The 21496-nt window shown below is 37.1% G+C and overlaps 1 protein-coding gene across 1 annotated transcript; it reads right to left on the reverse strand.

Moving 5' to 3' along the window:
* Window positions 1–2752: 2752 nt before the first annotated feature.
* LOC104113822 (uncharacterized) lies at window positions 2753–4936 on the reverse strand. The gene is made up of 2 exons (XM_009624114.4): window positions 4690–4936; window positions 2753–4565 (listed from the first exon to the last, which is right to left on the reverse strand). Exon 2 carries the CDS (start codon window positions 4543–4545, stop codon window positions 3298–3300), a length of 1248 nt encoding a protein of 415 aa, XP_009622409.1. The 5' UTR covers window positions 4546–4565; window positions 4690–4936; the 3' UTR covers window positions 2753–3297.
* Between the last annotated feature and the right edge of the window lie 16560 nt (window positions 4937–21496).

Consider the following 21496-nt stretch of genomic DNA (forward strand, 5'->3'; position numbering starts at 1 on the left):
TCACTTGACCACCTTATAATGTATCTCTTATTGCAAAGAACCAATGGCTTTTGATTATCACGTTAGCAAGCCTTTGTTAGGACAAACCCAAGTCCTGAAAGATGACTGAATTAAATGGGAATTACCAAAACGTATGCGACGGCTCTTAATTATATTAAGTGGTGAAAATGAGTTCCTCGTGCTTTTTCCTATTTATCCTTGAATTCTGTCTCTCATGCTGGTACTTCTTATTTCTCAAAGAAAAAGTAGTGTGTTACTAAAGAAGAATAAGGAGAGACGAAACAAGGAAATTGCCGCACATTGCGAGTTTTCACTCGATATAATATGTTGTTAGCATACCAATACCCATCAATCTAACTCTTCTGTAATAAACCGCAGCTATTTGGATTGAAAGAAGTCTTATTTTTCGTTCCCTTGGACACCATTGCAGCCTTAGGGGGTTTGATAGGAGGTATTAGAAAAAATAATGCAAGCATTAGCTTTGTGCATTACTAATCTCAAATTTGGTTTTCAACCTATGTATAACTAATACTCCCTCTGTTTCAATTTATGTGAACCTATTTTCTTTTTAGTCCGTGCCAAAAAGAATGACCTCTTTCCTTATTTGGCAACAATTTACCTTTATGCAATGATTTATAACCACAAAAAATATATGTGTCTCATTTTACACCACATGTTCAAAAATCTTCTCTCTTTTCTTAAACTCCGTGCCCAGTCAAATGGGTTCACATAAATTGAAACGGAGGGAGTATTTGTATTAGTTATACATTCTAAATATTAGTTATACATTCTATTTGGTACTATTCTATGTATAACTAATACATAACAAACCATGGTATTAACAATGCAAGGGATTTTAACACTTACATAAGATTGTGAAGGGTATTATTGTAAACAACTAATTTTTAAGAAATTATGCAACTTTAATATACCAAACCAAACAGTGGATAAGAAATAATCTCAGCATAACTAATCGCAGCATTACTAATATCAGCATTTCTAAAACACCATATTCATCACTATTCTTATACCTCCTGCCAAACGACCCCTTAGTTAAGAGTTTGAAACAGTATTTGGCTGACAATATGTGATATCCAGAAACAGTCCATCAGAGTGAACTGGATTGCACTCCGACTTTCGATTCAGTATAATCATTAAAAGATACTTGAAGCAATAGAGAGAAGGAAAAAACTCAAGTTAAACAAAATGGACGATCTTAAAGAAGTCTTGTGCGCACCGTAGTGGGCATGTAAGTGTGGAGGCTCATACTAGTGAACGCATTTGAATGTCGATGTGAAGGCTTCCCTCTCGTACTTGTGTAGAAGAGTTTCTAAAGCCCACAGAAATGTAGAGCGAAGGATGAAGCAGAGATGCAGAATGTCCCGCTATTTTCTCTCGAAGTGCCTGTTGGCTGTCTCCTTACTCTTCCTTCTTGAGTTACCTCTATAATAGGCGTCGTTTTCCCCTTACTCAGATGTCTACCGGAAAGTAGAGGGTAGTAGTACTTTGTTTATTTTGATATAGTAGAAGAAGCAGAATGATGGTCAGGGGCGTATTTGAGATGCTTCGAGGCAAACAGGGTATCTTGCTCTTGGTATTTTGTGATGCAAAGGCAGAACAGCTCCAGAACTTAAAGAATATACTTCTAAAGATTAATTTGAAGTGTGAAATCATCGTAGCAGGTGGTTAACAGTTTGCAGAAACTTTCTCATGTAGAAATGGCTCCATCTGACAACTTACTTGGATCAAGAGTACCTCATCAAGCATACTTATTACATGCCTCTTCTACTTCTACCCATACTGGTAAGCATGGCAGAAAGCGGAGAAGGAACTTTTTAGAGAGAATTGCACACAAGCAACTACTTTCATCCGCCTAGTCATTTTTTTAAGTATTCATCCATGTAACCCATAAAGAACTGACAGTACATGATCATATCACTCTTCTCACATCTCTTTTCTTTTTTCTCTTCCCTTATTCTTTGACCAAAAAAAAATCATCATCTCATTTCACAATTCCCACCTTTTCTTTTTTTCTCTCAATCTTCTTTTTGTACCCGCCACCCCTTGACATCTCTCTCAATCTTCTTATTGGAGTACAATGGGTTATGTCAGGAATTGATGCTACCATGGAAATTTTAAACCAAAGACTGAAGGAAAGAACGGGAGGCGAAACCCCCAGAGATCATGTGGAAAATATGAAGGGCGTGGAACCGGAGGGTTTTTGATGGAATAGAAAACTCTTTTGAACATATTGGAGGAATGTTTTCGTTGTTATTATAATTTCAGAGCACCTTTGAGATTCCGATTAGCACCAACAGTTGGATGCTTTCTGAAGAGAACCATATCTTTCTGTATTGTTTTTTACATGCTATATATCTTGTCTACAGTATTTTCCATCATGTCAATAAAATAATCAACTTTATCCAGAAAAAGAAAAAACCATAAAAATGTCCTAGAAATTCTTCCTCAGCAACTTCCACTGATACAACTAACTCAATTTTAGCAGTAAATGTGCCTATTCATTTTTAAGGTTACAGAATTTTGTAAATTTTGACCGCTTAATTGACTTAATATTGCAACTAGATGTAGAGCTACTTAAACACTTCTTCACCCTTGGTACTTCTACAAGAAACCTGATTTTCTAACCATTAGAAAAAATTGAGAAAAAGGTACCAAAAATGAGGGACTACTTCAAATCGAGAAGCATCTATAGAGTACCAGATATAGTTAAGAATAGCAGAATGTAGGAATATAGAAGTACAAAGTCTGATTTCATTTAATTAAAGAAATATACAAGAATAGAAAGAATAAGAATGAGAAGAAGTACAACTTCAGACTCCAACAAACCAGAAAGAAATGTTCAGTACAAGAGATCAACTTTACTCTAAGTCAACCTGGAATAATATGTACGTAAATTAAACTATCATTTTACCACCATCAACTGTAACGAAATGTAGAAAAAGCAAAAAGAATAACACTGCTTCCTAATAAAAGTACCTACTATCTGCTGTACAGGCAAGATGCCACAATCTCAGCAGCTAATTCTTTTTGAGAAAAGCTTATTATCATAATATTTCAAATCCACCATGGTAAATCTCTGAGCTAGATGAAACTAAATATGTTATCACTTCCAACAAGGGAAACACCAATATCTTGACCACATTTGAGAATACTGCCTGCCTAAGTCACTGAGTTAGAGTTGGCAACTTCTCACATTTTATGAACATGATAACATGAAAGTGTAATACTTCTTTAGGGAAGATAACTGGGAAATTATACCTCAATCATTCAAAGGCATCAGTTCAATCTTCTTCTTCTTGTTTCACGAAGAAGTCCGTTATCCAAATCTGAAAGCCTCGAGAAACCACTTCTCCTCCTGGAAGATAGTGAAGATCGACTCACAGGCAGATTTCCCGCATCAGTTGTAAGGTTATCCAGCTGACGTGCAGCATCAGAAACTTCATTTGATTGAGAGGAGGAAGGAACAGATGACGTAGCAGAGCTTGTCTCCGCAATTGAATCCAGAGTCTGACGTTCTGATCGTAGGATAGCAGCATCTCTTCTAAAAGAATTATCTTCATCAGCTGCAACGTGACTAATTGGTAAAACTTGTGAATTGTTTCTTTCGTGAATGCGGTCTGTGAGTGATGCTGCAAGGTCCTCAAACATCCGCTGTGCATTTTCTAATTCCGATGAAAGAGAGGCAGCACCCTCTGATAATACCCTCGGAAACACTCGGGAGCGTAGTCCCCGGCTCCCTATGGGATCAGCATTTTGCAACTCATGAGAGCTGATCAAAGAACTTGAACTAACGTCACCAGTCGCAAGTTGCTGTGACGGGTGATCCCCCAATCCAATACTGGTCCTAATTCGCCTAAGTGCTTCTGCAACTGGGATATGAGACAAACCCCGAGTCACATGCTGCTGTCTAACACTCTCTAGTCTATGTGCTTTTGGCCTTGGTGGTATTTTGAAACCACACTCCACAAGTTCTTTGGAGCAGTAACTGTGGCCATTACCATAAATTGGAGTAACATTTTCATCTATAACTTCTCCCTTGCAAACAGAACACTCTTTCGTACTCGAATCAACATAAGGCAACTGATAAAAGCATGACCAGCAATATAAATGGCCGCAACAAGTCAAGATAGGTTCTTTAGCCATATCTAAACATATATTACAATCAAAGAAACCTCCACTTCCACCATCCTTACCTACTTTTTTAACCACTAAATCCATCTCCAATGCCTTTGCTACTAAATGGGATCTATCTCTTTTGCATCCTTTTTCTTGCATCTCATTATCCACGTTATTATTACCAGTATCATCAGAAGAAATACGAGCTTGGGAACGCCACCTTTGGCGTTGCCAAGCTCGAGCTGCAACAGCCTCAAGCTGCAGAATTCTTTGCTCTATCCTACTATGAGCAGTTTCCAAATCATTCAACAAAGACCCTAATCCTAAAGTTGTACCAGAAGATGACTCCATAGGTTCCTGGTTCAAATCAAGATCCATTACTACACCATTCATCAAATTATCCGCCATCCAAGAATCCCTTTTCAAGTCTGTTTCAAAAAAGATAAAGCAAAAAAAAAAGTCGTAAATCAAAAGCATATGGTCTAAAGAGGGGAAAACTGAACATTCAAGTCAATCTAGAAAGAAAAGAGAGAGAAAACAAATACTAATAACCTGCATAAAAGAGATAATCCAGGTATCCGAATTAAAGGAATCAATAGCATGTACACTGATTTGGCCGTCCACCATGGGTTCTTCTGCTTCTACAAATAGCTTCCGAGGTCTTCAGAGAGAGAGAGAGAGAGAGAGATAGGTCTGCTGAGGAGAGTTCTCGAGGGACAAGAAAGTTTCGCGGGGAGGGGGAAGGGGGGGAGGTTGAGGGTTGAGACGAGAAGGGAGGGAGGATAGATGGGTGATGGGTTTGGCGCAAATTTTGGGCCAGTGGAATTGTGACTTGTGGGAGTAGAGGAGTCAAAAGGAAAAAAGAGCACGCAGTCAAATTGCTTGTATAGGCATTTCTCAAATCTATTGCCGATACACTTCATAATCGGGGGTCGAAAAAATTAGGGATTTTTTCATATATATATATATATATATATATATATATATATATATAAGAAATTTTAAATTTATTTACCTGATTTTAGCTAGATTTTTATATTTTCACACGAATACTTAAAATGTTATAAATATAATTGTATTTAAAGTGAATGTTTATATTTTAGATAGATTCTAAGATTTGTTACTTGGTGACTAAGTCACTTTTTTCCTATAAATATGGGGGTTCTATTCCATTGTAATTTATCCCAAATCAATAAGAATTCTCTCTCCCTACTTTTCTCTGCAATATTCTTCTTCTTCTTCTTTTATTGTTTCATAACACGTTATCAGCACGAGACTCTAACCAATTGAGTAGAGGCATATGCTTTGGTTACCAGATTTTGGGATACATGCATGGTGCTCAACTTGTACATAATATTGAGCATCATGATTGTCAATTGTTCCATGACCTTCCTTCAGGAATAAATTCTGGATTTAAGGTAAGTATTTTACCTTATTTTTCTCTTTTAAATTCTTGACATTCTATAATTTGATTTTAAATATAAACAAAGACAATAAATTTTGATTATAACTCTAATGGAGTTTGTAAGAAATTATAACCACCCGAAGTGATAAAATTTCTATGCCTTGCCATGATCAAATTCATGTATGATTGTGGGCAAAGAAGTGGATGGAAACCCGTCCCATTAAATTTGCTTCATTCTCATTCTCTTAAGAGAATGTGGTAGCAATATGTAATAAGTCTGAAAGAAGACAAAATTATTACCGTGAAGGTATCAATGGATGTGGACGTGGTAATAGACGAAATTATAATCGTCATCATTGTGGTAATGAGAATAATAAGGTTTCTCAAAATAATCTTTCACTCTGTAAAAAGTAATGCGTGTCATTGATTTGACATGAGATTTTGTAAAGCACATACAGATGATTAATTCATGGTGTGAATGTGTTTATGAATACTATTCATTCTTGAAAGAATATAAACATGCTAGTGGTAGTGAATATACCACACTCACCTCTAGAATGAGATTTGAGATGAAATAAGAAAATAATATCATTATTATAGCATGAATGGTCATTGATCATATATTGTGATTATGCCAAAATATTTTGGCAATGTGATTATTAAAGGACAACAGTAATGCAAGAAACAGATCTTGCATATAATTTTGACCATGACCATAATGGTATAACTTTCTCTTTGAGAGAGATATTCACCATATGGATATTGATGAATATATAGTAGTACAAAATTAATTGAGAGCTCTAGAAAAGCCAGTTATTACTATTTGGAGGAATACAATTGATTATCAATAAGATATTGTGTCGTAGTAAGTCTCAAAGAAACTTACTGAGTTTCTAAAGTATTCGTGAAAGCGGTTGGTTATATTGAGACTATAAATAAAGGAAAGATTTAATATCTTCTATTACTACAACTTGTGGCGGGGTAATATCTATGTGAAAAGTTACCCGCTTTATTCACTAGTTTGTACTACACAAATAAAAAATACCACAATAAAGTAGAAGTTTGTTGATATAAAGACATATATCATAATAAAATTGGAGTTTATTGATAATTGCATACGTCATGGTGTAAACCTGATGTTTATCAATATTGATAATTTATTCAGTTGGCATAATTGGTTTGGCCATGTCAATTTAAGTATGATGTGCAAAAATAAAAGAAAATTCACATGGGTAAATATTAAAGAACTAGAAATGTCACGACCCGAAATTTCCCACCGACGGTACCGTGATGGCGCCTAACATTTCACTTGCCAGGCAAGCCAACGTTAGAAAGTCATTAAACCAATTCCTTATTTCCATTCAGTAAATAATAATAATTAACTAAAATAAAATATAATAAGTGCGGAATATCATAAAACTGTATTAATTACTACCACCCAGATCTGGAGTCACAATTCACGAGCATTCTAGAATTTACTATAAGTAATAGTCTGAAAGAAATACAACTGTCTGAATGAAAGAAAACAGTAGGACATAAAAATATAGATGGGGATTTCAAGATCTGTGAACGCCGACAGATCTACCTTGAGTCTCCGGACAGCGGACCAATAGCAAATCTCGATCAACCTGAGCCGGTATCAAAATCTGCACAGAAAGTGCAGAGTGCAGTATCAGTACAACCGACCCCATATACTAGTAAGTGTTGAGCCTAACCTTGACGAAGTAGTGACGATACTAAGGCAATGCACCTACAATCAACATGTACAATTTAACAGTGTATACGTAAATAACAGGAATAAAGAACTAAACAGAAAATGTCGGGAGATGAGACATACTGAGGGGAATACAAGATAAAGAACTACAACAGAATGATCACCGGAGCAGTCAATATACCATGAATCAACAGGAATAGTGAATACAGTAAAGAAAAATGCATGGCATCACCCTTCGTGCTTTTACTCTCAATCTCACCATAAAATTAATAGAAACGGCACGGCATCACCCTTCGTACTTTTACTCTCATATCATGGCACGATATCATCCTTCGTGCATTAACACTCACAATATGGCACGGCATCACCCTTCGTGCATTAACACTAACAATATGGCACGGCATCACCCTTTGTGCATTAACACTCACAATATGGCACGACATCACCCTTCGTGCATTAACACTCACAATATGGTACAGCATTACCCTTCATGCATTAACACTCTCCCTTACCATAATGAAATTCATAAATAATAACAGGGAGATAGAATAACAAGTACAAACCTTACTTCAACATTTAGTTTCATAATATCAATCTTAACTTTGAAATAAAAACTCAATTATCACCAGAAAATTCCGTAAACATAATAAGAACGATAATTTGAACGACACTAGTATAATACGTAGCAATTTGGCATAGGAATGAGACAATATCGAAAAAATAGAAAAACATGGAAAAACAGGTAATTGGCGGCGCATAGGTACTCGCCACCTCACATATACACCGCTCACATGAATTTCACTTAGCAAATAATCTAAGGTTCCTAATTCCCTCAAGTCAGGGTTAGACACAACACTTATCTCGCTCCGAATACCACTTAATTCTCAATCACAGCTTTTCCTTTGGAATTCACCTCCAAACCACTCGTATCTATTAAAAAATGACTCAATAATATCAAATATTGCTAAAAGAATCAATTATATTGCATAAATTAAATTTCCCAAAGTTTTCTCCAAAAAGTCAAAAAATCGACCTTGGGCCCGATGGGTCAAAACCCGAGGTTCGGACCAAAATCTTTTACCCATTCACCCCCGAGCCCGAATATGTAATTAATTTTGGAATCCGAATTTCCGAAATTCCTATTTTCTATCCTAACCCCTAATTCAACCATGAAAACTCTAGATTTTAGGTTGAAAATTCAAGAAATGTAATGAGTAATTGAAAGAAGATGGTTTAGAATCACTTACCAACAATTTGGGGAAGGAATGACTCTTGAAAAATCGCCCCTCACCGTTTGGTTTTTGATAAAAATGAGTTTTTTGGCAAAAATACCGTTTTGGGTTTTGTTAAGTGCTGGGCGACAATGTTCATCGTGTTCGCGAGAGCACTGTCGCGTTCGTGAACGGTACTGGCTGCCAAGCCTTCGCGTTCGTGAGACCCAACTCGCGTTCGCGATGTTCACTCCCCTCTGGCCTTCGCGAGGAATAGCTCGCGTTCACGCTGAAGGAACGACCCCTCCCCCCCTCCCAAGTCCCCACATGCTTCGCGTTCGCGTTCGCGAAGGGTAAATCCCCCATTACTTTGTGTTCGCGACCAGGCCTTCGCATTCGCGAAGAAGAAGTCCCAGCCTCATCAGATTACTCTTCGCGTTCGCGAGAGGATCTTCGCAAATGCGAAGAAGGATATGACAGACACCAGAATCTGCAGAAACTAGATTTTTTCCAAGTCCAAAACATCCTGTGGCCTATCCGAAACTCACCCGAGCCCTCGGGGCTCCAAACCAAACATGCTCACAAGTCCAAAAATATCATACGAACTTACTCGCGTGATCAAATTGCCAAAATAACACCTAGAACTCTAAATTTAGCACCAATTCAAATGAAATTCTCAAGAACACTTTAAAACTTCTAATTTCTCAACTGGACGTCCGAATCACGTCAAATCAACTCTATTTCTCACCAAATTTCACAGATATGTCTTAAATATCATAATGAATCTGTACGGGACTCTGCAACTAAAATACGGACCCGATACTAACAATGTCAAATATCAATCAATTTTTAAAAATAAATAATTTTCTAACTTTTAATTTTCATCAAAAATTCATAACTCAAGCTAGAGACCTCCAAATTCGATTTCGCGCATACGCCTAGGTCCCATAATTCGATACGGACCTAACGGGACTGTTTAAGCACGGATCCGGGCCCGTTTACCAAAAATATTGGCCGAAGTCAACTAAAATTAACTTTTAAGGCAAAAATTCTTATTTTCATTAGTTTTCAACATAAAAGCTTTCCGGAAACCTGTCCAAACTGCGCACGCAAATCGAAAAAGAAAAAAATGAGATTTTTAAGGCTTAAGAGCGCAGATTCGAGTTCTAAAATATAAGCTGACCTTTTGGGTCATCACAAGAAAGTTCTTTACGAATTCTCTTATGTTGATTGTTCTCATTAATTAATATACCAACTAAAATTGGGATTGAATCCCATAAATGCTGGAAATATCAAAAGTAAATATGAACCCATTCACATGACATGTATACCACATAAGATGCATCTATGAGATGGTTACGTGTGCGCCTATTATTAACCCGCCATATATAATATGTGTGAGGTAACTTGCTCAATAATTTAATTTAGAGCATAATTTCTAGATTTTCTATTCAAGACAGTTAATCTTCATAAGTTGGTTTACATCACAACTGGTTTAGCAAAATGATTTATTGAGTACTTCCACTTATAGCTAAATTATTCCTTATGAGAACAGAGTTACCTATATCAATTTGATATACATTATATACGAAAGTATATTACATTCTCCCCTCATAAGTGGTTCACGGTCAGGAACCAAATAATTTCATCTTATTATTATTGACGTGCGGTGTATATTTTGATTAACACCATAATACACAAAGATAGGTTCCAAAAATTGAGGAAGAAAGTTAGTTTTTCTAACATGAGGGGGAGCCAAGATTAACAGTTGAGAAAACGTTATGTGGAATGAATTATCATTTGTACATCTAGATCTTCGAATAAGATAATATGAACTTGAAGTTTATAAAAATATAATTCATCTGCAATATATTGCAAAATATGTCAGACGCATTTGCTGACCAAAGAAAGTAATTATATTTTCACTGCAAATGCTCCCATTAGATTAAGTCCTAGAAGGACAAAATCTATGGTATGCCTAAAGTGTATAGAGAAATCAGTTTCAAATAAACTTCTTGATAAAGAAGATGAGCAAATGATCATAATAAGGAAGCAAGTGATCTAGAAGATCACATGACATAACACTTCATAAAATCCCAGGAGAGGTTTAGGTACTTAAAAATATGAATGAAGAAATCTCTATATTATGTCTTTATAAAACAATATTTGAACTGATATAAAATGTTCATAGACGACATCTATCATAACGCTAAATATAGATGAGGATCTTAAGTGTGTCGAATACATATACAAAAATATTGGCCAAATGGAAGAGACACAATTCGAATAGAATTGGTTTCATATGAAAGACATGTTTTGGACATGTAGTTCAAACACTTGAAAGTATAAAGTCAATAGTGTGTGCAATCACTTTTATCAATCTTATATGTCTAGCATGACATGAAAACTTGATATGCATCTAAACTCTATTTAAATGGCTTATATGACAATCTCGGAAAGATTTAAATCGCTTAAAGCATATACAATTCTTGGTCCTAAAGTACCATATCTTAAGTGCAATTTGTGCACATATGTATATTGCTATAACTATAAGTATGATAATGTGATAGCGAGAATTTTTACCTCTACGGAGATATTGAAAAGCCATTCCACGATATTATATGAAGACATTATATATCTATCAAGAATGATGATTTCAAGGTGCAACATATTTATTCAAGTTAATATGGATGATTTGTTTATCAAATATAGTAATTATGGTTGATGTCTCTAATGAGATGGCCTAGCCGATCGGGTCGTGATCAGACTCCATACTAAATTTACGGTGGTATTGGTATTGATAGTAATTATGGTTGAAGTCTCTAATGAGATGGCCTAGCCGATCGGGTCATGATCGGACTCCGTACTAAATTTACGGTGGTATTGGTATTGATAGTAACTGTGGTTGATTCTCTAATGAGATAGCCTAGCTGATAGGGTCGTGATCAGACTCCGTGCTAAAAGTACGGTGGCATTGGTATTGTGAACAATGGTATATCGATACTACAAATCTCCCAATGTGAGATATGGAAATTAATTTGAACACTGTCTTGATCCTGAATTGAGGTTTGATGTTGGTTAAGGCTTTCATTGATATTATGATAATCTTGTTGTATTATTTGTCATTCTATTGAGAGGGTGTTTAGTTATACATACTAGTGCTACTCAGCGGTACTAACGTCCCTTTTGCCGGGGGCGCTGCATCTTTAAATGGATGCAGGTGGTTCCACAACAGGAGATATTGATTAGTGATAGCAGTGCACCTTCTTCCCAACTGACTTGGTGAGCCCCACTTCATTCCGGGGTCTTGAATCTATTATACTTTATGTATTCTGTTTGAGGTTTAGCCGGGGCCTTGTTGCCGGCATTATCATTGTACTCTTCTTTATTTATAAAGGCTCCGTAGATATAGTATGGGTTGTGTATTGGTGCTGGGAAAGTCAATATATATATATATATATATATATATATATATATATATATATATATATATATATATATATATATATATATATATAATATTGTGGTTATATTACTTTTCCAATTGAGACTTTAAAAATAATGAAACTATTGGAAATGAGTTGGTATTGAAGATGTGAACACATTTTGTCTAATTAAGGAAAATATACATTATCTCCATTCGTGGATGAGTTTGGGTAGAATGAAATCTAACAGGCTTGCTCGGTCGGGTTCACTCAGTTGAATACCGGTCGCGCTTCTCGATTTTGGAGCATGACAAACTTGGTATCAGAGCCTAAGATTTTAAAGTGTCCTAGGATGTCTCGGAGCCATGTCTAGTAGAGTCCTTTTTATCGGTGTGTTGTCGACCACATCTATAATTAGGATGCTACATGGGCATTTAGAAATATTATCCTTCTTTGATATTCTGAATCGTGCGATGCAATTGGTTGTGAAACTGTTCTTCCTCCAACTCGTGCGTTGAGGTTCAAGGTAAGTTTAAATGCTCTTTTGGTTTATTCCAAGTAATGTTGTCATGTGACATGACGAAAGGGTAAAGGCTTGAATATTAAACAGATGGCACATGTATCATATTGAATGAATAGTATGACAAATGAGACAAGTATATCATACCATGAGCATACTTTATATGAGAAGAGTGCTAGAAGTGATTACCCACCTCGAAAGAGGCAGTGTCGTGATAAATGAGACATAAGGTTAACTAGTACATGTGGATAGTGTGGGAACCATGTATATGATTCTAAGATGTAAACATGTTACATAGGCACGTGATATATAAAAGGCATGGCCTAGAGAGTAATGATAAATGTGTAGGTCTCTCACGGGAGACAAGAAGTTATGAAAGGAGAGTTGATTGAACCCACAATGAGGAGACCCTAGCACTATGAACGTTATAAGAATACTAGGAATCTGCGAAGTGGTGTTACACTTCAAAAAGGATATTGACATGAGGGAGTTGGATCCCAAGCCTATGTGGCTGAATAAGAGTAGAGAACATATGAGGTTTATACCATGGTGACTTAAATCTCGCTAATAGTCGAACATATATGTGAGGGGTCGAGACATGAGACATATGTCCCTGAAGTTGCTAAATTCAAGACTTGTGTGTCAAAATGTGAATCATTCACCCCAAGTGGGGGAGGAAGGGCCATAAAGAGGCCACTTAAATACAATGAAACAAGAGTAAGAACATGTAGCTATGATGTTTGAATATTTTGTTTAAGATAGGTGTAGTCTAGAAAAGAGATAATGGGTAGCATGATTCTCTGAAAGGATATGCTAATGATAGCTCTTAGGCTGTAATACCAGAAAACACTATTGGTAACTACAATACGGGGAATAAGGTGAGTTACTCATCGAGGATAGAATCAGGTGGACTAAGTCCTACACTTATAAGGAAAATAAGAAGTCATCGTTGAAGAATTTAGGAGGATCTCATGTTTCAGAAAAGGCCCTGTTCGGGTTAAATATATATATATAAAGGGTATCGATATGTGTTTTGGGAAGTGTTTAGAAGTAAAGAGGAATCTTGAGAATGTTCACCAGGGAAGTATAGTGGTTTCTTAAAATCCTATAAGACTTACAATGAGGAAAGAGGATGGCTAAGAAAGGTCTGAGCACGATGTTACTTCACCTATTGAGGCAATGCCATGCAGGTTGATGTTATCAAGGTGTACGCGCAAGCTCGTAGATGTTATTCATTTGAAATAGATGGTCCCATAAGAAAACTGGCCTTGTAATGTCTTTTGTTGAGAAATTTGGAAAAATAAGTTACAAGTACTAATAAGATCGTAACAGTATCAAGGAAGTTTTTGTAGAACTCAATTTCTAGGAGGTCATATGAAAGAGAAATCTGATATAGATGTTCAACTAATGATGAAATATGGCAAGATGATCATTTATACCTCTAGGCAACTCAAGAATCATGAGAAAAATAATCCAACACATGACTTAGGACTTGCGACTATGATTTATACATTAAATGTTTGGCGTCATTAATTGTATGGGGTCCCGATGGACATATTCACGGACCAAAGGAACCTTCAATATATTTAAAAAATACGAAGAAATTGAATCTAAGGTAGAGAAGATATCATGAGTTACGTAATGATTACGATATCAATATTCTATATCATCTGAGGAACCCAATGTTGTGGCAGATGCTCTTACCCGAAAATCTATGGGTAGCTTAGCACACTTGGAGGCATACCAAAGGCCATTGGCCAAGGAAGTTCACCGATTGGCTAGTTTAGGAGTTCGTCTTGCGGACTCTAGCGAAGGAGGGGTAATTATGCAAAATAGGGTTGAATCATCGCTTGATGTGGAAGTCAAAAAGAAGAAATACAATGATCCATTGTTGGCACAATTGAAAGAGGGTATTCATAAACATAAGACTATGTCTTTTTCTCTCGGCTTGGATGATGGTACACTAAGGTACCAAGGGTGGTTATGTGTTCCAAATGTGGATGATCTTTGGGAAAGAATCATGACCGAGGCTCACACTTCTAAGTATTCCGTGCACCCGAGTTTTATGAAAATGTATCATGATCTTAAGGAGGTCTATTGGTAGAACTATATGAAGAGAAATATAGTGGAATTTGTGGGGAGATGTCCAATTTTTTAGCAGGTGAAGGCCAAACACCAGAAGCCCGGTGGGTTGGTACAGAATATAGAAATTCCAATATGGAAGTGGGAAATGATTAATATGAACTTTATGGTAGGATTGCCTCGTACTTCTCGTAAGTTTGACTCGATTTGAGTGATTGTGGATCGACTCACGAAATCAGCACACTTTTTGCTGGTTAAGTCTACTGACACAATGGAGCAGTATGCTCAATTGTATATCAAAGAAATAGTCAGGTTGCATGGCACCCCAGTTTCCATCATTTTTGATTGGGGAGCACAATTCACTGCTAACTTTTGGAAGAAATTTCAGCAAGGTTTGGGTACTCAGGTGAATCTTAGTACAGCCTTTCACCTGTAGACTGACGGGCAAGCAGAGCGGACTATTCATACGCTTGAGGATATGTTGTGTGCTTGCGTTCTAGACTTCAAATGTAGTTGGGATGATCATTTACCACTCATAGAATTTACCTACAATAATAGCTATCACGCTAGCATTCGAATGGCACCGTTCGAAGCTTTATATGATAGGAGATGTAGATCTCCCATTGGGTGGTTTGAAATTGGGGAAGCAGAGTTGATAGGTCCAGACCTCGTGCATCAGGCCATGGAAAAATTTAAAATTATTAAGGAGCGGTTGAAGACTGCTCAGAGTCGTCAGAAATCCTATTCGAATGTTCGTCGTAGGGATTTGGAGTTCAAAGAAGATGATTGGGTATTGTTGAAAGTTTCCCCCATGAAAGGGGTAATGCGATTTGGTAAGAAAGATAAATTGAGTCCGAGGTATGTCGGACCGTACAAAATCATTCAGAGGATCGGTGAGGTGGCATACAAGCTTGAACTACCACCTGAGATGTCATTAGTACACCCGGTGTTTCATGTGTCTATGTTAAAGAAACTAGTTGGAGATCCGACACTCATTGTTTCGGTTGAGACTATTGAGGTAAATGAGAAATTGACTTACAAAGAGATTCCGGTTTCTATTATTGATCGCCATGTCCGGAAATAGAGAAATAAAGAAATTACCTCCGTAAAAGTGTTGTGGAGAAACCAACAGGTTGAAGAGGATACTTGGAAGGCCGAGGAAGAAATGAAGAAAAAGTATCCTTATTTATTTGAATGACCATGTATTTATAAAGTTGTGATCTAGGAAAATTATAAGACTTACTTTCTATGAATTATATATGATTTGTACATTTGATGTTGAGTGTGTTCCGTTTTGGAAATATATTTCTTATGAGGCCACAGTTGGTGTTGTTTCGTATTATGTTACGTCATTGATTATGTATATGCTGTTATAATGTGTTTCTAGGGCTCTCTGACATGTGGATAGGCCAAATTACAAAGGAAACTCTGGCAAAACCTTTGGAGATTTTGAGAGTTAGTCAAATTTGTAGCTGCTCGAATGTGGTATGAAATAAACTGAGTTGCATAAGATGCTAATGGCGGATTTTTACCCTTTTTCGAGAACGAATGATCCTAAGCGAGGGAGAATGTAACACCACGGAAAATTTTGAAGTACTTAAGTGTAAAGCCCGGTAAAGTTTGCAAACAAAATAATGTTTCATGGTGCTGGACTAGGCTCACGTGTTTGAGGATTGTAGAAATTCTGCGCGACAAGCTTGCGAGCCGCGACTCGGACTTTTTGGGTTGAACAATGCATCGAAAAGTAAAGGAAAATGTTTGGCGGAAAAGTGCATTTCTGCAGTCCATTTTACGATCACAGAACCACTCTGCGGACCGCATAACGGCCGCAGAGTAAGGCAGTTAATTGGGTCAGTTGGAAGCAACTATGCGGTAGACTATGCGACCCCATAACTGTTATGCGATGCATTATGCGACCGCATAACAGTTATGCGGACCGCATAGTGACTGCATACACAAATAGTTCTTTTGGCTATTTTGTAACCAATTATGCGACTGATATGCGGTCCGCATAACCATTATACGGTCGCATATGCGACCGCAGAACCTATTCCGGAGATTCATTTTTTGGTTTTTAAAACCCAACCCTGCTTCGTTAAATACACGTTCTGGGCCATGTTTGAGATATAATCTGACATTTTAGAGTGGGAGAGAGTGCCCTAGAGTGAGAAGGTGTTCTTCAATAATTGTTCTTCAATTCTTGCTCAAGTTTTGGAAGATTAAGAAGGCAAGCTCACTAGGTCTTTATCCTAGAGATTGAAGTTGCTAAGAATTCCGGAACGTTTTAGAGTTTAAGGAAGCTCAAATGAGGTATGTTGGCTAAACTCTTCTCTTAGAATTGAATCCCACGATATTCATGTAAATTATGTAAGTCCCGAGTGATTCATTATGAAATTGGCTATTCCGAGTAAGATTGGGTTGAAAGATATATGTTCAACAAGCATCCCAAATGCTTTATTCATGTTATGTTACCAATTGAGGATGTGTTAAAATTATGGGTTATGCATTAATAATGTTTCGACTTTAAGTCAAGTGTAAATGAAGGCTATTATGCCAAATTTTGTGAAATATCTCTATGTGCCTTAGACTCTAAATTGCTCACATGTGTACTACACACCTTGATTTGCATTGTACTTGTTGTTGATGATGATAATGATGTTTGAAATTGATAAGGTGAGCATGAAATACTGAATATGGACACCATGCCGCACACATGGTGGTGATTGTGCTGGAAATTGGTAATGATAGTAATTGTGGTTGATGTCTCTAATGAGATGGCCTAGCGGATCGGGTCGTGGTCAAACTCCATACTAAATTTACGGTGGTATTGGTATTGATAGTAATTATGGTTGATGTTTCTAATGAGATGGCCTAGCCGATCGGGTCGTGATCTGACTCCGTACTAAATTTACGGTGGTATTGGTATTGATAGTAATTATGGTTGAAGTCTCTAATGAGATGGCCTAGCCGATCGGGTCGTGATCGGACTCCGTACTAAATTTACGGTGGTATTGGTATTGATAGTAATTGTGGTTGATTCTCTAATGAGATAGCCTAGCCGATCGGGTCGTGATCGGACTCCGTGCTAAAAGTACGGTGGCATTGGTATTGTGGACATTGGTATTCTGAACAATGGTATATCAATACTAAAACTCTCCCAATGTGTTATGATAATCTTGTTGTATTATTTGTCATTCTATTGAGAGGGTGTTGAGTTATACATACTAGTGCTACTCAGCGGTACTAACGTCCCTTTTGCCGGGGGCGCTGCATCTTTAAATGGATGCAGGTGGTTCCACAGCAGAAGATATTGATCAGTGATAGCAGTGCACCTTCGTCCCAGCTGACTTGGTGAGCCCCACTTCATTCCGGGAACATGAATCTATTGTACTTTATGTATTCTATTTGAGGTATAGCCGAGGCCTTGTTGCCGGCATTATCATTGTACTCTTCTTTATTTATAGAGGCTCCATAGATATAATGTGGGTTGTGTATTGGTGCTGGGAAAGTCAATATATATATATATATATATATATATATATATATATATATATATATATATATATATAATGTTGTGGTTATATTACTTGTCCAATTGAGACTTTAAAAATGATGAAACTATTGGAAATGAATTGGTATTGTAGACGTGAACACATTTTGTCTAATTAAGGAAAATATGCATTATCTCCATTCGTGGATGAGTTTGGGTAGAATAAAATCTAACAGGCTTGCTCGGTCGGGTTCACTCAGTTGAATACCGATCGCGCTTCTCGATTTTGGGGCGTGACAAACATGGTATCAGAGCCTAAGATTTTAAAGTGTCCTAGGATGTCTCGGAGCCATGTCTAGTAGAGTCCTTTTTATCATTGTGTTGTCGACCACATCTATAATTAGGATGCTACATGGGCATTTAGAAATATTATCCTTCTTTGATATTCTAAATCGTGCGATGAAACTGGTTGTGAAACTGTTCTTCCTCCAACTCGTGCATTGAGGTTCAAGGTAAGTTTAAATGCTCTTTTGGTTTATTCCAAGTAATGCTGTCATGTGACATGACGAAAGGGTAAAGGCTTGAATATTAAACAGATGGCACATGTATCATATTGAATGAATAGTATGACATATGAGACAAGTATATCGTACCATGAGCATACTTTATATGAGAAGAGTGCTAGAAATGATTACCCACCTCGAAAGAGGCAGTGTCGTGATAAATGAGACATAAGCTTAACTAGTACATGTGGATAGTGTGGGAACCATGTATATGATTCTAAGATGTAAACATGTTACATAGGCACGTGATATATAAAAGGCATGGCCTAGAGAGTAATGATAAATGTGTAGGTCTCTCACGGGAGACAAGAAGTTATGAAAGGAGAGTTGATTGAACCCACAATGAGAAGACCCTAGCACTATGAACGTTATAAGAATACTAGGAATGTGCGAAGTGGTGTTACACTTCAAAAAGGATATTGACATGAGGGAGTTGGATCCCAAGCCTATGTGGCTGAATAAGAGTAGAGAACGTATGAGGTTTATACCATGGTGACTTAAATCTCGCTAATAGTCGAACATATATATGAGGGGTAGAGACATGAGACATATGTCCCTGAAGTTGCTAAATTCAAGACTTGTGTGTCAAAATGTGAATCATTCACCCCAAGTGGGGGAGGAAGGGCCATAAAGAGGCCACTTAAATACAATGAATCAAGAGTAAGAACATGTACCTATGATGTTTAAATATTTTGTTTAAGATAGGTGTAGTCTAGAAAAGAGATAATGGGTAGCATGATTCTCTAAAAGGATATGCTAATGATAGACCACTAGTACCCCAAAAAGGTGGAAGGTTAAGGAAGGTAAATTCTTCATACATGGCAATGTGAATGACAGGGTCAACGATCCTAGAAACTAAGAGTATGTTTACAAAGGGATTTTATACTTGTTAGGTGGTCAGGAACAATGGAACCCAAGGAAGAAATATAGGTCAAATGTGAAAGGTTGCGAGTTTTTAGAATGAGTTAATCACGAATTTTCGATTTAGCTAAACCTCTAAGGCTTTAAGAAAGATAGAACAAGTGGGAAAGATAAATGTGATGTTATAATAACCCAAGAGTGCATCGGTACTTGATGGAGAATCTCTTAAGAATCTTACAATCAAGGAAGTGTTAAGTGATACACGAATGGACACACTTTCCCACGGATATCCCAACAAGTGTCGAGAGGCGAGCAGGATGAATTCCCAACTAAGGGAAAAGACCAGTAATGTATGGAAGGGCGCATAGCTATTCAATAACTAGGGAGAATGAGGCAAGCAAAATTGGAAGAAAACCTATAAATTGAGATGGTCATGGTTATCGCAAAATAGTTCATATCAGAATGGTGGACTCGCCTAGAGCACAAGTGTTAACAGAATATATAAAGGATCAACTGTAATGCAGCCGACTTGAGTGATGCCGGATATCAACTAAAAGATATAGAGGGAGTTCATGTCTACTTATTACATTGGAAAGTGAGACTGCTGGTGATGAAGTAGTGGTGTGATAAACACAACAAACCAGACAGAATGATACTACGAGTTCATGGGAGGCAAACAAGTGTGTGGCACAATACGGTTGTCAACTCTGAATTAAGGGCAAAATGGGATAGGTGTGAATGCTCTAGTCACAAAGGAAATATAGTATCAACATATTGCCTAGACCAAAGGGGAAATGTTTGAAATAGATTAAGAGAGGATGAACACTTGTTACGAACCAAACATGTTTAACATGATAGCTCTTAGGCTGTAATACCAGAAAACACTATTGGTAACTACAATATGGGGAATAAGGTGAGTTACTCATCGAGGATAGAATCGGGTGGACTAAGTCCTACACTTATAAGGAAAATAAGAAGTCATCGTTGAAGAATTTAGGAGGATCGCATGTTTCAGAAAAGGCCCTGTTCGGGTTAAATATATATATGAAGGGTATCGATATGTGTTTTGGGAAGTGTTTAGAAGTAAAGAGGAATCGTGAGAATGTTCACCAGGGAAGTATAGTGGTTTCTTAAAATCCTATAAGACTTACAATGAGGAAAGAGGATGGCTAAGAAAGGTCTGAGCACGATGTTACTTCACCTATTGAGGCAATGTCATGCAGGTTGATGTTATCAAGGTGTGCGCGCAAGCTCGTAGATGTTATTCATTTGAAACAGATGGTCCCATAAGAAAACTGGCCTAGTAATGTCTTTTGTTGAGAAATTTGGAAAAATAAGTTACAAGTACTAATAAGATCGTAACAGTATCAAGGAAGTTTTTGTAGAACTCAATTTCTAGGAGGTCATATGAAAGAGAAATCTGAAATAGATGGTCCACTAATGATGAAATATGTCAAGATGATCATTTATACCTCTAGGAAACTCAAGAATCATGAGAAAAATAATCCAACACATGACTTAGGACTTGCGACTATGATTTATACATTAAATGTTTGGCGTCATTAATTGTATGGGGTCCCGGTGGACATATTCACGGACCAAAAGATCCTTCAATATATTTAAAAATACGAAGAAATTGAATCTAAGGTAGAGAAGATGTCATGAGTTACGTAATGATTACGATATCAATATTGTATATCATCCGAGGAACCCAATGTTATGGCGGATGCTCTTACCCGAAAATCTATGGGTAGCTTAGCACACTTGGAGGCATACCAAAGGCCATTGGCCAAGGAAGTTCACCGATTGGCTAGTTTAGGATTTCATCTTGCGGACTCTAGCGAAGGAGGGGTAATTGTGCAAAATAGGGTTGAATCATCGCTTGTTGTTGAAGTCAAAGAGAAGCAATATAACGATCCATTGTTGGCACAATTGAATGAGGGTATTCATAAACATAAGACTATGTCTTTTTCTCTCGGCTTGGATGATGGTACACTAAGGTACCAAGGGTGGTTATGTGTTCCAAATATGGATGGTCTTTGGGAAAGAATCATGACCGAGGCTCACACTTCTAAGTATTTCGTGCAC

This window comes from Nicotiana tomentosiformis, chromosome 12 (genome assembly GCF_000390325.3).
Source record: "Nicotiana tomentosiformis chromosome 12, ASM39032v3, whole genome shotgun sequence".
NCBI classification, from domain to species: Eukaryota; Viridiplantae; Streptophyta; class Magnoliopsida; order Solanales; family Solanaceae; genus Nicotiana; species Nicotiana tomentosiformis.